This window comes from Pocillopora damicornis, chromosome 2 (genome assembly GCF_964200805.1).
Source record: "Pocillopora damicornis chromosome 2, jaPocDami1.2, whole genome shotgun sequence".
Taxonomy (NCBI): Eukaryota; Metazoa; Cnidaria; class Anthozoa; order Scleractinia; family Pocilloporidae; genus Pocillopora; species Pocillopora damicornis.
Genome location: NC_142671.1, coordinates 16,251,844 through 16,271,817, shown reverse-complemented (window position 1 = coordinate 16,271,817; position 19,974 = coordinate 16,251,844). Strand labels below are relative to the sequence as shown.

Sequence of the window (19,974 nt, the reverse complement as noted above, 5' to 3'; positions counted from 1 at the left end):
TTTTCCCTTCACTCTCTGAGAACTGGCACTGTCGAGGTTCCTTGTAGAGTAAATCTTGAGCTGTGTATGCAAATGAACTGGGGCTTCTTTCTGGGGAAATCATAGAGGATGAACCTGCACAATGACTAGATCCTGCAAATGGGCTGGGGCTTCTTCCTGGGAAAATGATAGAGGATGAACCTGCAGAATAACTAACTGCGGGCTGTCTTTGTGACATGAAGAGTTCCATTAACTTTAATTCATGCTCACGAGCTCGCTGATTTTCCTCTTTGAAAAAATGCATCAGCTGTGTTGTTGGGTCATTATTAACCACTTTTTCAAAAAGCTCCACAGCAGTGGACAAAGCGCTAGAAGAGTTCTGAGATTTGACTTTCTTTCTTCTACCCTTCCTTATAGGCACAAATTGTTTCTTGTCAGAGTCGTCACCTTGGTCAAGACCGTCACTTGATTGCTCATCAGTGGGGGTTCTGTTATCTGATGCTCTTTTCACTGGCTCCCCGTCCTACAACTGCAGTGATGAAGAAGACTCTACTGCCATGTCAGGGTTACATGAATCCCTTGTTTGGACCAGTGGAAATAGTTGATTAAACCAGGCTCCCAGCTGCTTTTCATCTTGAACCCTTTTTACGCCCGTCGAGGTCTTAACAGTCAATGCAATTTTTTTGCACTCAGATATGCATTTCTTAAACTTGTTCCTGAGCTGATCTACGCTAAACGGGAAGCTACCATCTTCATATCTCTGGCCCAAATCTTTGAGGACATTAGCATATATTTCTGCGTTCTTCGAATTTTTCGTGTTCGTGAAAATCAACTTCTTCTTATAGTACTCGCTACTACATATCACATCTACTAAATCATTGACATGTCGCTCTTCCCATACGCTTCTCCGTCCCTTTCGCTTCTTTTTCCTCGAGCTGCACACCTCACTCTGTTCACTGACTCCTGTGTCGGATTCGTTTGAATCAGTCTCTTTGTCGTTATCTGGAGAATAGCTGTCAAATGATGCAGGTGAACATCTTTTTAAAAAAGTTCGGGAAACGTCGGCGGAGCTATTGTCACCGTCGGATTCCTCTTCTCTCAAGCTTTCGGGCAAAACGGGTAGATTTTTGCGCCACGACGCCATTTGTCTTTTTTTTATTAGTGCGCATGCGTAATAGTATGCAAATAATGCAAAATACGTTAAATTAATTTATGAATTGAGTTCGGCGCGACAGTAGCACAACGTTTGAAATCAAGTCGTGCTACTGCCTGCTAAGTAGTCGTGCCGAACCTAATTCAGCCGTGCCGCGCTTAATGGTTTCAAACGGCGTGCTACTGCCGTGCTTAAATCGAAATTACTATTTCATTTGAGTTCGGCACGGCAGTAGCACGACGTTTGGAACAGGCCTTAGCGACAGTCTTGAAGGTTTGGGCGTTGTCTGACAACCAGCTTTGGTATACCTCGTCTGCAGATGAATCTTTTCAAGCTTCTACTGAATGTGTCCGCGTTCTGGTCTGGTACAAAATCAAGATGAACACTTCTGGAACTTCCACAAGTTTACAACACGATGTCGACCCTCTTAACAACTTTTTCCGTAGAGCCACTCTTAGCGGACAACGGTCCGGCAAAATCGGTTCCAGTGTTGGTGTAGGCAGGATTCCCTTCCACAAGAAATTGAGGCAGGGCGCGGTCGGTGGGATGGCATAATGTTGCCCTTCTATCGTCTTGCAATCCATGCAAGAATCTTCTGAACGACTTGTCTTGTAGCAATCTTGAATGATAACAACGCTTAGGTAGTGATCTGATGGCATGAAAATGAGGAACTTGGCGTTGAATGGAATTTGTAGTCTCCCCTTAACAGGAGCAACTCGTTTTCATCTGTGTACAATCCTAGCCGTTGCTTCAAATTCTTTAAATTTTTGTGACTTGATTAAGGACTGTTGTATTTCGCGGAATCATAGATTTTCTGCGTGCGCATACTCTTCAGTACCGTCTTTTTTCGATAACTCAACCATTTCTTTGACTGGTACTCCTTCTTCTTCGTCGATCCATTCCATTAGCCGTTCAGAACTTGAAATCCACTTCCTCTAATGGAAGCCAGCTTCCTTCATTATTGATCTTGCCTTTGTGTAGAGCTGAAATGCTTCAGGGACGCTGTCTTTTCCCCTCTTGAAGTCATCCCCATGGAGAGAGGTCAGAAAATCGCTCACGAATTGGGGATGATAAGCTTCATACTTGGTTACGTGGTGTCTAATTGTTGCGTTCAGCAGAAAGGGAGAACTTGTGACGCCAAATACGACTCGATTGAAACGTTTCACGAAAATGTTTGGATGTTCGTTATCAGGATCATCTATCCAAAGAAAGCGCAAAACATCTTGGCTAGCTTCTTTGATCCGGACCATCAGGAAGGCTTTTACAATGTCGGCCGCCAAAGCAACACGATGGTACCTGAAACGCATCAGTACATCGGGTATGTCAGCAAGGAGGCAGGAGGGCAGTCGTTCAACACCGGACCAGCAGACTTGACGGATGCATCATAGACTATCCTCACTTTAGTCGTCTGTTTGTCTCCGCGTATAACTGAATGATGCGGTAAAAAAATCACGTGATCAATTTCGACTGGTTTGTCAGGATCAACATCGGACATTATTCCTGGTGAAGATTGCTCTAAAATGATTTGGTTGTATTCTTCAAACAATCCAGGATTCTTTCTAGACATTTTAGGACAGGAGCCAGGCGAGAAACAGCTTGGGCGTAGTTATCCGGTACTAATGCGTACTGTTTCTTTCGAGGAAAAGAGATTTAAAAGCGGCCGTTGTTTAGGTGAATAATATCTAAGAACTTCTTATACGCTGTCACTTGTATTGAGACACCGATAGCTTGTAACTCCCAAAATTTTTTGACTTGTTCCACCGATGGGTCGTAAACTTTCTTGTCGGTAACAGGGTCGTCACACGAGGAAGTGTCTGGCCGCAAAGTATGGCTTGTGACCAAACGACAATCAGTATCTGAACTTGGTGGGTGGGGCATGGGACCAGTGACTAGTGAATGAGAGTAAAATATGTATGACAACTCAACAGGGGTTGAGCGGGGGCTGAAACGGACGAAAACTCTTTACTTATTATTTACTGCACTGAGAAGGGCTACTCAGAGGTAGCAAGGTCGGTCGGGTTCGTTCCGATCGGCTCGCATGAAGGAATGAATGAATGAATGAATAACTTTATTCAAAGAGGGAGACGCAATAACCTATTATAGTTTTCTAAGTTACGGCCCTCACAAAAGAGAAAATTTAGAAGACAAAATAAGCAAATAAATATATAAGGTATATCTATCTACAAAATAAACGATATTTAAAGTAGAATTAATTATAAACACGTAATCAAATTGTAAATATATCAATTGACGAAAGAGAGAAATATGTAAAAAAAAATCTTAAGACTATAAACCCGTTATAAAATTGCAATGTGTAAGATCAAGACTTAAAAAGGGAAACTGCAGCCTTTTATATTTATGCCTTTTATGTTTTTTATCCAACAAAATTTAAGCAGTTGTAAGATTCGCTTAAAATGTGTCAAATTACCAGTGTGGACTTCATTCTTCTCAGATGAAGCTGGTAAAAGATAAATTATAAAAATAGATGGCCAAAAGAGAAAGTGCACATTGTCAAAAAAATCACAATAAAGTGACTATGGATGGAAAAATTTGACGTAATTTGGTGTAGTGACTGGTTTTTGATATTTAGAATGATAGTGGCAGGTAAAACACATTGAGGATTTTTTTATTCAACTGCAAGTTAATTCATTTCAGATTTTGGATCATATGTTCAAAATGAGTGAGATTAAATTCATTCATAGATGACATTTCATCATGGTATGTTTACATGGAAAAGTAATTATGACTATAGCTTCACAGATTATTTTCATCACTACTATCAGTTAATGAATTTTCATTTAAAATAGAACGTTTCAAGAACTTTCATCCTTTCAATCTATTCAACATCATTTACTGTTTCTGGAGCACAATTTAGCCTTTACAACCCAAAATCCACATGCTTTTTCTTCAATTTGATCTCTGTTACGATGTTCGAGTGTATATAAATGAAGGGTGTGTATATTCGTGTGAAGATAAATGAAGTGTCTGTCATGTTTGGAGGATCTTGGATTAAAAGACAGTTTGAGTGTTGTTGAACAGTTATCTTCCTCGTTTTCTTTCGTTCATTTCCCAATTCTCCATCTTGTTAACCATACAATCTCTATACACTTTGTAGGGTTCTGGCAAGGATAATTTGTTTAACGGTTTTCAGCTTCTTTAGTTGGTGACCATTTCCTTTAATTTTGTGCACTTAATGTGTGATTCAGGGGATGATTTTGTGAGGAGTAATAACATGCTGGTCACTCTTAGGCTCAATTGGTTAAAGGAACCTTTGCTTCAGTTATTTATTTGAATATGTGAGTAACATTTGATGTTTTCCCATGCAACAGGATAGTCCTGCTGAAGATGGCCATGAAATGGAGTGAGCTTGACTGTAACAAAGGTGACCAATTGGAAAACTTAAGCACTTCGTTTTAATAGATCTTGGCTTGTTAATTTGATGATTACAGCTTCCCGACGTAGTTGTAATGTTAGTCCCTATAGAGGTGGAAATGTACCTTCCATTGACCTGTACAGTCATAAATTATGAGACAACTGAAAATATGTATTTGTGGTTGGCAGAACTATTGTTAGTACAGTGCCACCTAGTGACAAAAATTAATGATTTCCTGTAAACATTAATGTATGGAAGAAGTTATGGCAGTAGTTAACTCATTTTTGTTTGGATGCAGAGAGTTTGATGAATTGTACTCTACATCTTTCAGCTTTCAAACTATCAGCTTTATGTTATTTCTAACTGTTTACTATACTTATTCCTCTATACCTTAAGCCCTCTAGAGTTGTAGAAGGCAAGTCTGATTATATAATTTTGTTGTAGTGACCACATTGTGGCATGTAATGTTATTTGGATGTCATTAAATAATCAGGCTTAGCAAGCTTTCAATAGTGCATGGCGTTCTTACAATAATGCTCATACCCAAACTAACCATTGATATAAGAAATTGGTCACAAGATAATTTATAATATTATGTCAGTTTTAACAGGTGGGAATCTGGAAAAGCAAGGATCCTCCTTTGATTATATCTAGGACTGAAATTAAAGGATACCTTCTCATAATTGAAATTCTCCTGTTATGTTTGGGGCACACAGATGAAGAGGAACTTTTTTGTATAATTGGTATCCATGTAATACACAAGGCAAGAATATAAGTGCCTTAGCTTCATGGGCTAAACTTTTCAAATATGAGAGTTGTGCAAACCATATCCTACTTTTTATCCTCCTCTTGATATTTACACAAATAACATAGTCATTATCAGTCTTGCTAGCTCTCATTGTTCATTGAGCTTGTGGAAAGATTGTAAGCACTGTATTTTTTACATGAAGAAAGGAAAGCCTACCCTCTTACAGTGGATTAAGTTCCTTTGTGCATAAGCAAATTGCTATTTTTAAAGCACCTTCTGAAGATCAAAATTTAGTGCCAGACCTAGGGCTGCAGTTCACTACCAATTCTCCAGCTAGGCTAACATTTATAAATAAGTTGTAAAATTGTCCTGATTGCATCATTATCAAGAAAGTTTAACTCAACTTAACTTGACTAAGCTAAACTGACTCAATAGAAACTTGAAGTCTATGTGTTCACATTTTGAGGTGTGCATAAAAGTTTTGTAGTAATGACAGGCTTACATTACATGTTTATAAGAAATCTGCATGTGTACCTAGGTAAAAACAGGAGCTGGGATCCCTGGTCTGTCCCAGGTGGGATCCCCAGTGGGATCCCAAAAATTGCACTTGAGATCCCAATTTGGATTTTGGAATGTCTCAGGTGGGATCATGCCCAGATTTTAAGGCAGGATCCTGTAAATCCCACCTGTGCTGGTGGGAGCCCACCATTCCCACCTGAGATCCCAGATGGGATTAAAGGGATCCCCCCATAAACCAGGCTGCCTTCTTATCTTACCTGGATTGTGACCTCTTGGAATGACTATACTACATGGTGCACACTTACAGGCAGGTATTTCAAACAGTTTTGCTTAGCTTTTACATTTGTACACATTTCTTATTCTAAGAATCTTCTTTATCTGGCCTACGGCTAATTATAATTTTTCAACCAAATTTGATATATTCTTTTTCTCCTTGCATCAGTTATCAACAGGTCTTTATAATTTTTTTTTAACATGAAATCAAGATTACAGAGTTATGGTACATTCTTTTTTTTCCTGACCCTATTGAAACTTGGGGATTGGTATTGGCTAATATAAAAGTATAGTCAAATGGAAGTGTTGTGCACAGCGTATATGTCAAATTTATGTCATGAAATAGTGTCCTTCCTAAATCTAGCTTATCAGAATAGGAATGAGTTACCATTAGCACAAGTATGGGCTTTTCACAATGATAGTTTCCAGGCTTAAAATGAAAGTCACTTTCCTCATGAACATTTCCCTAAATCTGCTTGCCTGCTAAAATCCTCACTCCCTGGTCCTGACAGATCAACCTGATAAAAAGGAGGAAAAGCACATTAATGACACAAACAACCAAGCTTATTCCCACATGTACACCTTCCTACATCTTGATAGCTGATACTAAACATGGCATTTCAGACATGGAGTATATGCCACAAATTTTCCATTTCCCTGCATAATTATTTCATAATGGTGTTAGAAGTTATGGAAAATGGTTGGGTTGAAACATATGTCAAAGATTTTCCAGCTTATTACAGCATTGGTGCAAAAATGGAAGACAAACCTGTGCATTCAATGCATAATTTGAGTTTTAACAATTACCCAAATACACAATTTAAAAAAATACCCAAGCCTTATCAAATGACTTCAATGTTTGAATTTTCTCATAGTGAACCAATGAAAGTCTTTGTAAATGAATTGTTTCTTTAAGATCAATGAAATTTGCTGTTGTCTTTCTTGATAACATGTTGCCACAATTCCACCTTCCAGGAAATTTATTTTCTGCTAACATGAGAGAATACCATACCAAAGAAAGTATCTTTGTTCAAGACCTTAGAATCATCCTCTTTGTCATGGTAAAAGGCTTCTAATTGAACACGGCAAAGGAATTTTTCAACATCTTGATTAACTGAAAATTTACCATGAAAACCTATGTTTAAGTAGTCTATCATGAGAGAGTAAGAAATTCCAAACTATCTACACAAGGCAGTCTGCAGAAAGTAACCATATTATCAATATCCTTGGTAGAAGGCAAGAATGGAAAGGGGCATCACGCTTTCCCTTCCATACAAACCTTCTAGGACTACTCTGGGACCTTAAGTCACATTAAATTGCCTTAAGTCATCTAAAGTTGCCTAAAGTGACTATTAGTTACACAATGTTGTATGGGCTCCACCCTATTAAATTGATCCCATTCACTTCACTCCCATCATAAGGATCAGAGAAGGAGGCATGGTGGCCAAATGGTTTGTGCACTAGACTCTAGATTAAGCAGTCCTGTTTTGGTCTCTAGTGGGGATCATTGCATTGCGGTCTTAGGCACAATACTAACTCCCAAAGTGTCTCATCTCTTCCAGATGTAAATATGGGTAGTTGTTGGTGGGGAATAACCCTGCAATGGACTGCAAGTCAATATGAGGTTGGTAATGGCTTTCATATTTATACATGTAAACCTCCTGTTATAAGAGTCATGCACCTGCCTAACCCCTATGTTAACATGAGTAACTTCTACTTGTAGACAATACTGATATATGAACTAATTATGACAATGTACTCTCTTCCTTTTTCTTACTCAGACAGCCCTCTGTTTAAACCAAATTTCTGTTTTGTATTTCATTTTGAGAAAGTTGATCAAAAGATTGCACCTGCGTATCATCATCAGGAAATAATATGAATTGGACTGCATTGTAATCATGAGAGGATAAGATATGTAAACCATCTCTTCTTAGCACCTTAGCAAGCCCACAAAGCGAACAAAATTTCAAATCAGGTGCGCCTCGATATGTCATAATATGATTGATCTCAGGAAAAAACACAACAAATGACTGTGGCGGCGATAATTTATTTATTCTTATTTTGAGATGTTACTGAATCAAATCAAACCTACAGTTCCGATCATTTTAAAACAAAATAGCAAGGTATTCTGGAGAAAGGCACAATTCTTGCTACTCACTCTTACATTGAGCAGTAAAAATAACATAGTCCGAAGTCAATTGAGCTGAACGGAAGCTTACGTATAGACACTTAACTTACCCTGAGTAAAAGAGTGACAAAAGTGGGCTATTTTTCCAGCATAAACTCGCAAATCTGCACTATAGCTTCTTCCACCATCGTATTCGACAAAATATAAACGTTTGAAATTTGTAACTCGACGAACCCACTGAAGGCATACATCTTCATCTATCTTAAGATTTTGACAGTCTTTTCGTACTTTTCACCTTCGTCAGTTTGAGGATTCACATACATGTATGAGTTCCGTCAATGATCTATGCCGAGAAAACCTCTTTGCTGCAAACATGGCTGCCAGGCCAATATTGGATTAGGATATTTCGTGTTGGCTAAATGAAGTAGAAGGATACTTCGTGTCTACATAAACCATTAGTTTTGTGTGTTCGAGTAATCGGTTTTAATTGAAATCAGTTCGTGTGTGGTTGTACGATCATTCTCCTCAATTCGTTTGGCCTTCTTGTGTTTCTCCGAGTTAACAAAGACGATAAACATGGAAACTAGTCAGCACAAAAGTTACTGGGAGAATCAACATGGCGGAGACAAGTGAACCTGTCATCAGTTTATAGTTTTTCTTTGTGACTCGTCATTTAGGTAACATCGAATGCTTTTAAACCTGGTATACTGCCATATCAGCTCAAAAATAAAAGTTATTTCATTTTTATTTGGTTAAACGTTGCGGAGTGGAATAAAGTGAATGCTTGGAAGGTCCTAGTGATCCGACAAACGGTAATATAGTAAAAAGATCTTCTGAAAGGATTTGATTCTCTATTATGGGACGTCAATATTTTTCTGCAGCCAGGAAAAGTAGTTGTTGAGACTGGAAAGGAAGGCTTCTTACGAAGGACCTTAGCATATGGTTTTCAATATAGTGTTGGGGTGTTTTGTCTTACTGAGGCAGGAGAACATCAAATTGGTTGGGTCCCTGAAAAGGACCAGGCCATTACTGTTGAAAAGGAATGCGATTTGCTAAACTTCCATGCCAAAATTGACAGTATAAATGCTAAAAAATGGTAGGCAAGTTGAGTATTTTTATAATTAGTGAAGCTTTATGAAATAGTTAATACGTGTAAATAATCTTAAGTGAGTTTAGTCGATAATTATGTGGAAAATTTATTGTCAGTAGCTGAGTTTTATGTAAATCATGGCTCTTTTCTTAAATTTAAAATTTATCTCGCCATGTGCCTCTTTTTTATAGGTTTGTTTAATATTGGTTTATGTTTTGATATTATTGCACTATACATATAACCCATGTTTTTTCTTGGTTATTCACTAGTTTTGACTATTTATACATATATGTAATGAAACAGTAACTATTGTGGTAATTCTGTCTAAGCATTTTTAGTTAAAGTGGTTTGAAATCTGGATATTTTTTAGACAATGGTGACTTGTGTGGATACTAAAGTTACCAAAATGATTATTCCATTTATTACACCCACTTTGAAATCACTGGTGGTCCCTGTTATCTGATTGGCTCTAATTGATGGAATTTATTCATGAACCGCATCAATTTTTTGTTTAAATCACATCTTTTTCCCAGCCAATGAGGAGGTTACCATAAAAACAAAACAACCAATCAGATTTCAAGGCTTGTTTAAAGTAACCAATCAAATTGCAGGAAAATGGAGGAGTACCATGCCAAATTTTGCGATTTTTGTTTCCAAAACTCTTACATCCCCCCCCCCCCCCCCCCCAAAAAAAAATGGATGAATTTAATTTCAGACTGGCTCAGTACTGCATAAATAAATATTTGAACTGACCAAGTACTGTATTTGGGTGATTTCAAAATGAATGTAAGAAAGTAGTGTGTCAGCCCGAATTGCACCCCACTCAGTTTAATTACCATTATTTATTGCATGAGATTCTGTAGACATTTTTAAAGTTTATAGAGAGACTGTTGCTAACTTAGGTTTTAACACTTGAGTGGAATACAATCCCTGTCAATTTTTGTAGTAAAGTAGCCCAAAAATTAATGATATAATGTCCCAGAGTAGGCCTCCCTGTGTTTCAATTCCTAACCCAGAAAAACCCACTGCATTGATTTAGACGGTTGAGGACAATCTCAAGGTCAGCTTTGGCTAACCTTAAACTAAGGAATTTTATTTGTGCTCTTTCCATGCTTTTCTAAGGATGAATTTGGCCAAGGGTTTAGATGGTAGTGTTACTTAAACCCAGCAAGAGACTAATCATTGTTGTTTATTAATCAGCACACCTGTAATAAGTATCTTAAAGCTATTTCATAGCATTACATGTAAATATGTACATTTTTTGATACAAAATAATCTTAACTCTCTATCAAGGAAAGTATTAATTATAGGCAATATATGTTTAGGGTAAAAGGGGCATTTTTGATAAAGAATAACGTTCTTTCAATTGGCTAATTAATGCCTGGCACTTTTCACTTTGCACTGCAACAATTCTTAACACAAACAGCTGTGTACTGAAGTCTTTTTAGCACATAGTTTCTTTCCTTTGTGAGTGAATCTATGTAGTTTTTTTTTTAATCTCTTCGAAACTAGAAATGAATTTACTAGGTCTAAATAGAAAGAGCCTGATATTGCTAACTTAATTAAAGCATCCAAGGATTACTGTGAAAAGCCCACTTGTTTTTGAATGACAAGAAATGTTTTGCTTTAACTTAAACTCAAAACTGATTAATGACACTCATCTAAAAGTTTATTATGTTATTTCAAGCGATTAATTAGGTCTTTATTCTGTTTACAAGACACACCTACAGTCATAACCGAAATATGCACATATGTAAAATATGGAGACCAAATCCACAAGTGCACTATTCTTTGGATAGAAAAAGCTCTGAGTGTGTAGCCTTCTCTCACTCTGTATCTTTCTTGTTTGGAAGCCAGATTAAACATCGAATTTTCAATATTTGGACGGTCGTAAGTTCTCAACAGGCTTGATTTTCTTGATGTCAGTTAGGCTGACCCAGAATGGTTTTTCCAATTTTAAAGACTTTCTAATGCAAGACAAAATGAAAAAATGAAATGAAAATGACACTATTAATCTCTGAAAAGGTGCTATTATTTTCTTTTTGAGCTGATTAAATTTGCAATCTGGGTGTTTCGTTAAAGCGCTACTTCAAATTCCAGTCTAGCTGCATTTTTAACGTCGCCTTCTACCTCCACCGTCTCAGCGTCGTCGTCATCCTCATCAATCCCCATGTTTTGAATTCCTCTCTCAGCTTCATTTGTGTGTATCTGCTGGTTGGCTGGTTTTTCATTGAGTGAGATGTCGGCTTCTTTTTTTGAGTTTGAGTTTTGTGGCGGCTGAAATGATGTATCCCCGGAAGATTTCACCGCTTCCAAGAAACCATTGGTGTTGGTAATATTATCTGTCGTGTCTGTGCTTCCAAGTTTTTCACTTGTGTCCATTACTGAGGGACGTCTTATAAGAGCGGGTCTCCAGCACAGCAAAGACAGATAAACAGGCATGATGCACAAGCCATGAAGAAGCCCGAGCATGACGATGCCAAAGAACATTCTGAAGAAAATTCGGAATATCTCGGATGCAGCAAATGCAAGTACAACCATACCAAGGAACGTACTGACTCCTAAAACATATCAAGAAGAAAAGATCAGCAGATGCTGCGACGTACATAACACTAAAACCTTAAGTGATGGAAGTTACTAAAAGCAGAAATTAATCTCACTTAAAGTGGTTCCTTAAATTTTTTTTGAATTTTTTAATCAACCGCGGTACATCCGAGAAATTTTGATTTTATCAACTGAGTTGATAGAGACCATTAGACACTCTAAAGAGGTTACACAGCTGATGTTTTGAGCGTTAGCCTTTCGTTGAAGAAGATTGGCTCCAAACATCAGCTCCATAATTTATTTATGGTGGCCAATTTCCATTATCAACTCAATAGATCCAAATTTTCTTCTAATACCTCCGACTGAAACAGGGCCACAGACTTTTAAACTTGTTATACACTCCAGAAACACAAGAATGTCAATATGTTTGTAAATGCTTACTTTTCTCGGCCATGTTTTACAACAATTAATTTAGCTTCTGACGTACCTCCCATGAAAACACTTGCACCCAACGTGCTCAGAGCATCCACAACTCGCTCATCGGCTGTGACTTTGCTTGACGTAATGTAAGCATGGGCAATGTGGGCACTGTAGTCAACTGCAAATCCGATGGCCATTACCAGGTTAATCATGGAAACGGAGTTCAGAGACACATCCCAGATTACCATCAAACCAAATAACTCGCAAACCAGCGCTGCGAAGTTGAGCACCACCACGAACGTCACAGTAAAATCCATCAAAAAGGGGCTTGTGACAATTACCACCGTTAAGCCTGCGATTATCAGGTTTCTTAGGGTCTCGCGTGACGTAATTGCGTATTGTTCAAAGAATATAAAGGATCGAGTGATTGGAAAGGCATTCAGTTGGGACTTCTTTGATATGTCTTCACGGAGTGTGAGCATAGCGTTTTTCTGGAAGGTGGAGCTACCCGAATCCTTCATATAGCCTATTACGCGAGAAGCTTCTATTTTGGTCTCATCCTCGGATAACTTCACGTCCTGTGTGAAATACGAGAACTCGGGAATACGAAGGAATGTTTTCAATTCTCGTAGAAAACCTGGGCCAGTAACGTTTCTCTTCGAATTCTTAGCATACTGGGCAAATGCATCCATCCAGGATAGTGATTGGTTCTTGTAATATTCATTTTCCTTGAATATGGTCGTTAATTCTTTAATGTCGCTCTGCGTGGACCTCAATTGGTAATCAACCTCACCAGTCTGCACGATACTCACTCCAATGGACAACTCAAAGTACTTTTCTTGAGCTGTCAAAAACTGCCTCAAGTAGGAATCATCTCTGGCCAATACACGTCTATCAAATGACTCATCCACCTGAGTGACTCCGTATATCCCAGCACCAAGCAGTGACAGAGAGAAGAGTATAACCAGAACTTTTGTAACTGGAAGGGTCAATAATGTGCCCCAGTATTTCATAACTTTATTTGAAGTTTGGGGGAGAGGCTCATCCCATGCTGGTTTACCCTCTTTTGGCCGTGGTGCCAGGCAGAATGGGAGGAAATCTCGGCGGCCAGATTTAATTCGTCTTACGTCGTATGTCATAAGGGCCACAAAGAATGTGACAACCATCAGGAAGGAGAACGTCACTGTCAAGGCAGCATAAACACAGAAATACCTGAGAAAAGAAAGTAACTAATGTTTAATATAGACGATTTCACTGAAATACCCTAAAACATTTGACGAAATTTTAGAACTTGAAAGCCAATTAAGTGATATTTCACGCCACCATTTATGCTTACAGCTCAGTCATACAAGGGAAAAAAAGATATCCCAAGAAACTGTTACCATTTTTATCAGATAATCAATCCACTGGCTCCTGTCACAGCTCGACATCTCACTTCAATAGTTTGCAGTTGAGGTTTTAAAAGAAATTAATAGAGGTCACTTGATAAATCCGGATCCTTTAAACAATTACGCCATTGCTTAAAACCTGATGTTATTGTCTTCATCTTCCCAAGATGGAGAAGCACTGGCTATCAATTGAAGTAGCTTACCTGATGGCGGGAAATGAGGTAGACGTGCTGACCGCAAACGCAACCAAATCAGTCATAGTTGTCATAGTAACTGTTGCACCAGAATGCTTCATAACCGCTTTGATCTTTCCGGTCGTCGACAGGTCACGTGGCTGCCGATCAAGCTCGTCGACCATGATGAACATGTCATCGATGCCGATTCCAAGAACCAAGAAAGGTAGCACACCCACCAAACTAACAAAAGGTACACGGAGCCACATACCAAGGCCGAGCCCAGACAAAATCCCAAGGGCAACTGCGAAGACCCCTCCATTAGCAAGTAAAGCATGACCAGTCAACGGATTAAGGTACTTGCCCAGCATGAAGCAAGCAAAAGAGATCATGCAGGTGAATGTGATTGACACCAGTTTAACATCAGACCCGGTACTTGCACTTATAGAATCATCCAGGCTCCTTTCACTTGAATAATGGACATCGAAGCACGAAAGTTTGTCCACTAGCGAGCCTAGTTTGTCAATGAAGGCCTTCTCCCACTTGAGAATCTTGTCACTCTCATCATCGTCCCTCGGATCACGAAGGAGATAAATCATTTGCAAAGCTTTGGCGTCGGTTATGCTTCCATGTTTTCGAGTGGCCCTGCCAAACATTCGGTTGAAATTCAACCAGAATGGGCGTCCATTACGCATGAGTAAACTTGTGTCGTTGTAGGATTTGGTCAGTTCCCGTTGGACATCATGTAAGTCCTTTCCGTTCAAGTTGCTTTCATTGAACTGCAAAAATTCTAGTGGATTAATCATCGCACATCCGTTTGTTGACCTGGATTTGTTTCCCGACAACGTGACACAGAGTTCTGAAAACGATTTCAGCTCCATGACTGCATCGTGAGCTCTGAAGGCCTGTTTCAAACACATCGGGGAAAGAGGATTAGGATTACTGGGAGAGGCCACCAGTAGGATGATTTCCTCTCGAAAGTCGACTCGGAAGTATTTCTCGGCAGTCTCCAAGTCATCTATTGCCTTGCTGTTTTGAGGGATGAACAATTTTACGGTTCTGTTTTCTGAATTGAACCAAACAAAGCCCACAGAACAGACGCTGATAAGTATGAGACACAACTGGATTGTTATCAGCGGATGTTTGGCAATCCCTGTGCCATACCAGCCAAAGAAGCGTTCCAAAAAACGCAAGTACCATTTGCAGAGTGAGGACCACAGATGACATGGAAGAAACCGGCGTGGATAGCAGGGTCTAGAAAAAAACACACATCGAAAAGTGAATTTTGATATGGGTTTTTGAAGCATTTAGTGGAGGAGAGTTGTCTACTAGTCCCAAAATATTTGAAACATTTCCTCAAACGCTCTTCCCCTCGACCTGAAGATTTCAGCAGGGCTGATTGTGCAGGGCGCATCAAACATGGCAAGACATGATCTAGCCAACGGCTCTTTCATCGTGTTTTTTTCTATTTTTTTAATTTATTTTTCTGGCATTAAACAATACCACTGTATTACAGATGACAAAGGATGACAAAGAAAAAGAATAAATCCAAGGAATACCTTGAACTTGCCACAGAAAGAAATGGAAACACAAATAGCATATAATGCACACAGCTTGCTACATAGTTTTTGCGACACATGTAAATCTTGTTTATGGCCTAGCCATGAGCCAGCCACCCTTTGGGTCTGATCAGCGGTTGACAGCAATTTATCAATCAATGTACTATTTGATGCTTTAACTCAAAGTTTTAGTCGCAGAAGTACCTCGAGTTCACTATACGACCCAAAATGAGAGGCAAAACCTTAGATGGGATAAGTATCTAAAGAAACTGTGGTGCTGTCTTGGTGTTGTTATAACTATCATACTTCATCATTACGTAAACCTTGACCGAAAAGACGAGAATTGTTTCCGAGCGAAATTAAGAATTACTATTCGATCAGTGCCCTATCGAACTCTGAATCCTCTGACTACCAGAATTTTACCGAACAAATACCTAAAATCATCGAAGTCTTCTTCAACGTTCGCCCTCTCATCGAATCCTTTGCTTAAATTATTTTCTTCGCTTTGTGTCATCCTTTTTTCGGTTTTTCTGTAACTCCGAATATTTTGTTGCTGCACATCGCGTTCATCGAGATATTCCCTCTTCCTTCTCGAATAAAAGCTTTCTCTGGAACATTTTTAATTAGTAACAGCAAAACAGGTAGTTGTGTAGTTTGAAACATCACGTACGCACACGTCATATTTCCTTTGTCAAAACAAACAAGCAGATAAAAGTGACAGATGAACCAGGATTTAACATCGAAGGTGTCCACTTCCTTATATTCACGAGCGAAGCTAACACGTTTCTGAATCGCGTAACGTAAACAAACTCACCGCTTGGTAGTTTTCTTTTTTTTTTTTTAATCAAATAATAGCAGAACTACTCGTTCTCGAAACTTTCATTCCATCCTGAATTTATTATCACTGACACCTGAAGGGAAGAACGTCACGTCGCACAATCGTTCGAGTCACGTTTACCTCGAGTATTAGAATTTAAGGGGGGCGGGGTAAGTTTCTAAAGAAACTGTAGTGCTGCGTCGATGAGAGTAACGAGGTAATTTTGGTTTTATGGACTGAGTTGATAATGTAAATTGGCCACCGCATAGAGTTTCAAAGCCGACGTTTCGAGCGTTAGCCCTTCGTGAGAGCGAATAATTCGCTCTGGCGAGGGGCTAACGCTCGAAACAAATACCTAAATTCATCGAAGTCTTCTTCAACGTTCGCCCTCTCATCGAATCCTTTGCTTAAATTATTTTCTTCGCTTTGTGTCATCCTTTTTTCGGTTCTTCTGTAACTCCGAATATTTTGTTGCTGCACATCGCGTTCATCGAGATATTCCCTCTTCCTTCTCGAATAAAAGCTTTCTCTGGAACATTTTTAATTAGTAACAGCAAAACAGGTAGTTGTGTAGTTTGAAACATCACGTACGCACACGTCATATTTCCTTTGTCAAAACAAACAAGCAGATAAAAGTGACAGATGAACCAGGATTTAACATCGAAGGTGTCCACTTCCTTATATTCACGAGCGAAGCTAACACGTTTCTGAATCGCGTAACGTAAACAAACTCACCGCTTGGTAGTTTTCTTTTTTTTTTTTAATCAAATAATAGCAGAACTACTCGTTCTCGAAACTTTCATTCCATCCTGAATTTATTATCACTGACACCTGAAGGGAAGAACGTCACGTCGCACAATCGTTCGAGTCACGTTTACCTCGAGTATTAGAATTTAAGGGGGGCGGGGTAAGTTTCTAAAGAAACTGTAGTGCTGCGTCGATGAGAGTAACGAGGTAATTTTGGTTTTATGGACTGAGTTGATAATGTAAATTGGCCACCGCATAGAGTTTCAAAGCCGACGTTTCGAGCGTTAGCCCTTCGTGAGAGCGAATAATTCGCTCTGACGAGGGGCTAACGCTCGAAACAAATACCTAAATTCATCGAAGTCTTCTTCAACGTTCGCCCTCTCATCGAATCCTTTGCTTAAATTATTTTCTTCGCTTTGTGTCATCCTTTTTTCGGTTCTTCTGTAACTCCGAATATTTTGTTGCTGCACATCGCGTTCATCGAGATATTCCCTCTTCCTTCTCGAATAAAAGCTTTCTCTGGAACATTTTTAATTAGTAACAGCAAAACAGAAAGTTGTGTAGTTTGAAACATTACGTACGCACACGTCCTATTTCCTTTGTCAAAATAAACAAGCAGATAAAAGTGACAGATGAACCAGGATTTAACATCGAAGGTGTCCACTTCCTTATATTCACGAGTGAAGCTAACACGTTTCTGAATCGCAACGTAAACAAACTCACCGCTTGGTAGTTTTTGTTTTAATCAAATAACAGCATAACTATTCGTTCTCGAAACTTTCATTCTATCCTGAATTTATTATCACTGACACCTGAAGAGAAGAACGTCACGTTGCGCCATCGTTCGAGTCACGTTTACCTCGAGTATTAGAATTTAAGGAGGGCAGGGGTAAGTTTCTAAAGAAACTGTAGTGCTGCGTCGATGAGAGTAACGAGGTAATTTTGGTTTTATGGACTGAGTTGATAATGTAAATTGGCCACCGTAAAGAGTTTCAAAGCCGACGTTTCGAGCGTTAGCCCTTCGTGAGAGCGGATCATTCGCTCTGACGAAGGGCTAACGCTCGAAACGTCGGCTTTGAAACTGTATTATATTTTTAAGTTTGCAAGCATAATTGTTTTAATCCCTTTTTGATTGTGGGAACTTGAAGCGATCCAAATCATGATCACGATCATGATTAAGGTATGTAAGATGCAGCTGATGGACGTACGTTGCAGTTATCGGAATATTCTTAGACAAACGATTTGTACAAGAAATAAAGGCCTTTTTTTCCGATGCTTTGTTGTTATTTTCCTGTTCAATCGAAAACGGCGAACTTACACGTTTTCTAAGATTTCACACGTACAAAAATGTATTTTCTCCCTCACGATGACATATCTTCGTTAATGCTAGTTGCTTGCAACTGTCACGCTATCGGCTAGTCTCTGATTGGATGATGGATAGGAACAATCCAATCAGAAGGAAGGACACGGAAAGTAGTAATCGCTTTTCCGACATATGTGTTCGGTTTCTTTACATGCAAGAACCAAACGAGCAAACCAAAATGAGTATGGTAGGCAATTGCCGAGCAATATTTCGAAGTTGAGGGAAATATGCTGTAAAGGACATTTCCACATTGGCAATAATTCGTGGGAGGAATTCCTTTTTATTTAACGATTATTCGCCGCAAGGAAAACGTATACTGCCGACTTGTTATTTGTTTTCTTTGAGTTCCTGCCTCAGAGACTTCAAACATCGCGTGGTGGCTATTTTATGTCACCTTATGCAGGGCAATAACGGCAAGAAATAAAGTAATCCTCGCACAAACATTCACTACCTTCGAAAATCCAATATTCTAAGGAGAAAAACGAGTGCTCTGTAGGAAACTTTATCATTTACCAACAACATAATCATCTATAATATTAATCAAACTAAAGTTAAAAAACTCTACCCACCTTGATTGGTCTGATTTCTTAACTTGTTCGAGTTCTGATTTGAATTTGCCCATGATGGAGCGAAAGTGACTTCAACACTAGTGCTAGTCTTGCTAAAAATTAACTGATGAGTCCGACTCCTCTGGTTTATATGCTTTCGGTGCACGTGCCAAATGACAATGTTGCGCTTCAGCGCTCGACAAAGTTATTATTTTTAGCTCACACCGGAAGTTCTAAAGGCCATTATCCGCTCCCCATGACATGGACATGGTGATTCCGAGTGGAATCTCTACCTTAAAATATACGGAAGGTCATCATTTTTTACTTTTGTCATGCGGCTTTTCAACTAACCTTTTCACAGCACTGTGGTGATTGGAAATTACGTAATTTTATGTAGCTAGCAGTCTATTAAAAATATATCTGTAAAGTTGTCCACGTTATCTAGGTTAGGTTAAGTTTAGCAAGTGAGTAGTTGTGCATCTAGCCGATTTAAGTTTTTTCCACGTTCTTTTTAAGCGTTTATCTGCGCTCCATTCAAACACAAGAAGCACCAAACGTGATTTAAAGGAAAGAGACCTTTATCTGCTTTCGCACCACGTTTTTCCAAAATAAAAATAAATTTAGAAAGTGATAGATGCATTTTGTTTATAAGGAGAGAACGGAAGTTCTACATCGAAGTCGAGTAGTACGTGACATTTCCTTTAGAAATCATTGGAAATTATGTGTCATTGTTCGGTGTGAACGCTTCTTTCTATCTTTTCACTCTTTTTAGTAGACTTTGATGAGTTGTAAGTCTTTTCCTTCCGTAACGCGGGAGTCAAGTTAAACGCAGCTGTGAAATGTTTCCCGGCGCTTGAATTGTTCAACCAAATAATTCGTGTGACTCAGACACCCAAAATTAACCTATTTCCTGACACGTGTGAATGATTTTTTGCCCTTAATCCCGGATTTAAAGTATCATAACTTGTATATCTTTCTCAGAGAAAATCAAGTTCGCCGCGCTTTGGGCGGCGTGAACCAGAGTTAGAGATTTCGGGGACTTTACCGATTTTCTTTAAAGACAATTTTGTTACTCTATGCATATTGTTAGCTTCTTTTGAAAGTCAGAAGAGTCTCAGTATTCATGGATCATTAAGAACGCAAATGAATAAA

General features: G+C 38.9%; 1 protein-coding gene, 1 long non-coding RNA gene and 1 pseudogene across 4 annotated transcripts; 1 reads left to right on the top strand and 2 right to left on the bottom strand.

The window, feature by feature from the left end:
• The window catches only part of LOC149050082 (uncharacterized), an 89,740-nt pseudogene that overhangs the window by 4,002 nt on the left and 65,764 nt on the right, over positions 1 to 19,974 (top strand).
• Positions 4,526 to 8,581, bottom strand: LOC149050089 (uncharacterized). The gene is made up of 2 exons (XR_016183773.1): positions 8,284 to 8,581; positions 4,526 to 6,563 (listed from the first exon to the last, which is right to left on the bottom strand). It is a non-coding gene; the product is annotated as an uncharacterized LOC149050089 (long non-coding RNA).
• On the bottom strand, positions 10,435 to 19,703 carry LOC149050088 (patched domain-containing protein 3-like). Of its 3 annotated transcripts, none has more exons than XM_089196818.1 (4): positions 18,844 to 19,703; positions 13,819 to 15,042; positions 12,295 to 13,439; positions 10,435 to 11,824 (listed from the first exon to the last, which is right to left on the bottom strand). In XM_089196818.1, exons 1-4 carry the CDS (start codon positions 18,894 to 18,896, stop codon positions 11,340 to 11,342), a joined length of 2,907 nt encoding a protein of 968 aa, XP_089052944.1. In that variant the 5' UTR covers positions 18,897 to 19,703; the 3' UTR covers positions 10,435 to 11,339. The 3 variants fall into 3 exon arrangements, with proteins under 3 accessions (XP_089052944.1, XP_089052945.1, XP_089052943.1); XM_089196819.1 differs by lacking the exon at positions 18,844 to 19,703 and adding an exon at positions 16,520 to 16,648; XM_089196817.1 differs by lacking the exon at positions 18,844 to 19,703 and adding an exon at positions 15,782 to 16,135.

What these genes read in the sequence shown, in the direction of transcription:
- LOC149050088 (XM_089196819.1), bottom strand. Translation starts at nt 16,599, where the DNA reads ATGACACAAAGCGAAGAAAATAATTTAAGCAAAGGATTCGATGAGAGG. An exon ending in GAAGACTTCGATGAATTTAG is followed by an intron (nt 15,043 to 16,519) that starts GTATTTGTTTCG and finishes GTTTTTTTCTAG; the next exon opens with ACCCTGCTATCCACGCCGGT. An exon ending in TGCAAGTGTTTTCATGGGAG is followed by an intron (nt 11,825 to 12,294) that starts GTACGTCAGAAG and finishes GATATGTTTTAG; the next exon opens with GAGTCAGTACGTTCCTTGGT.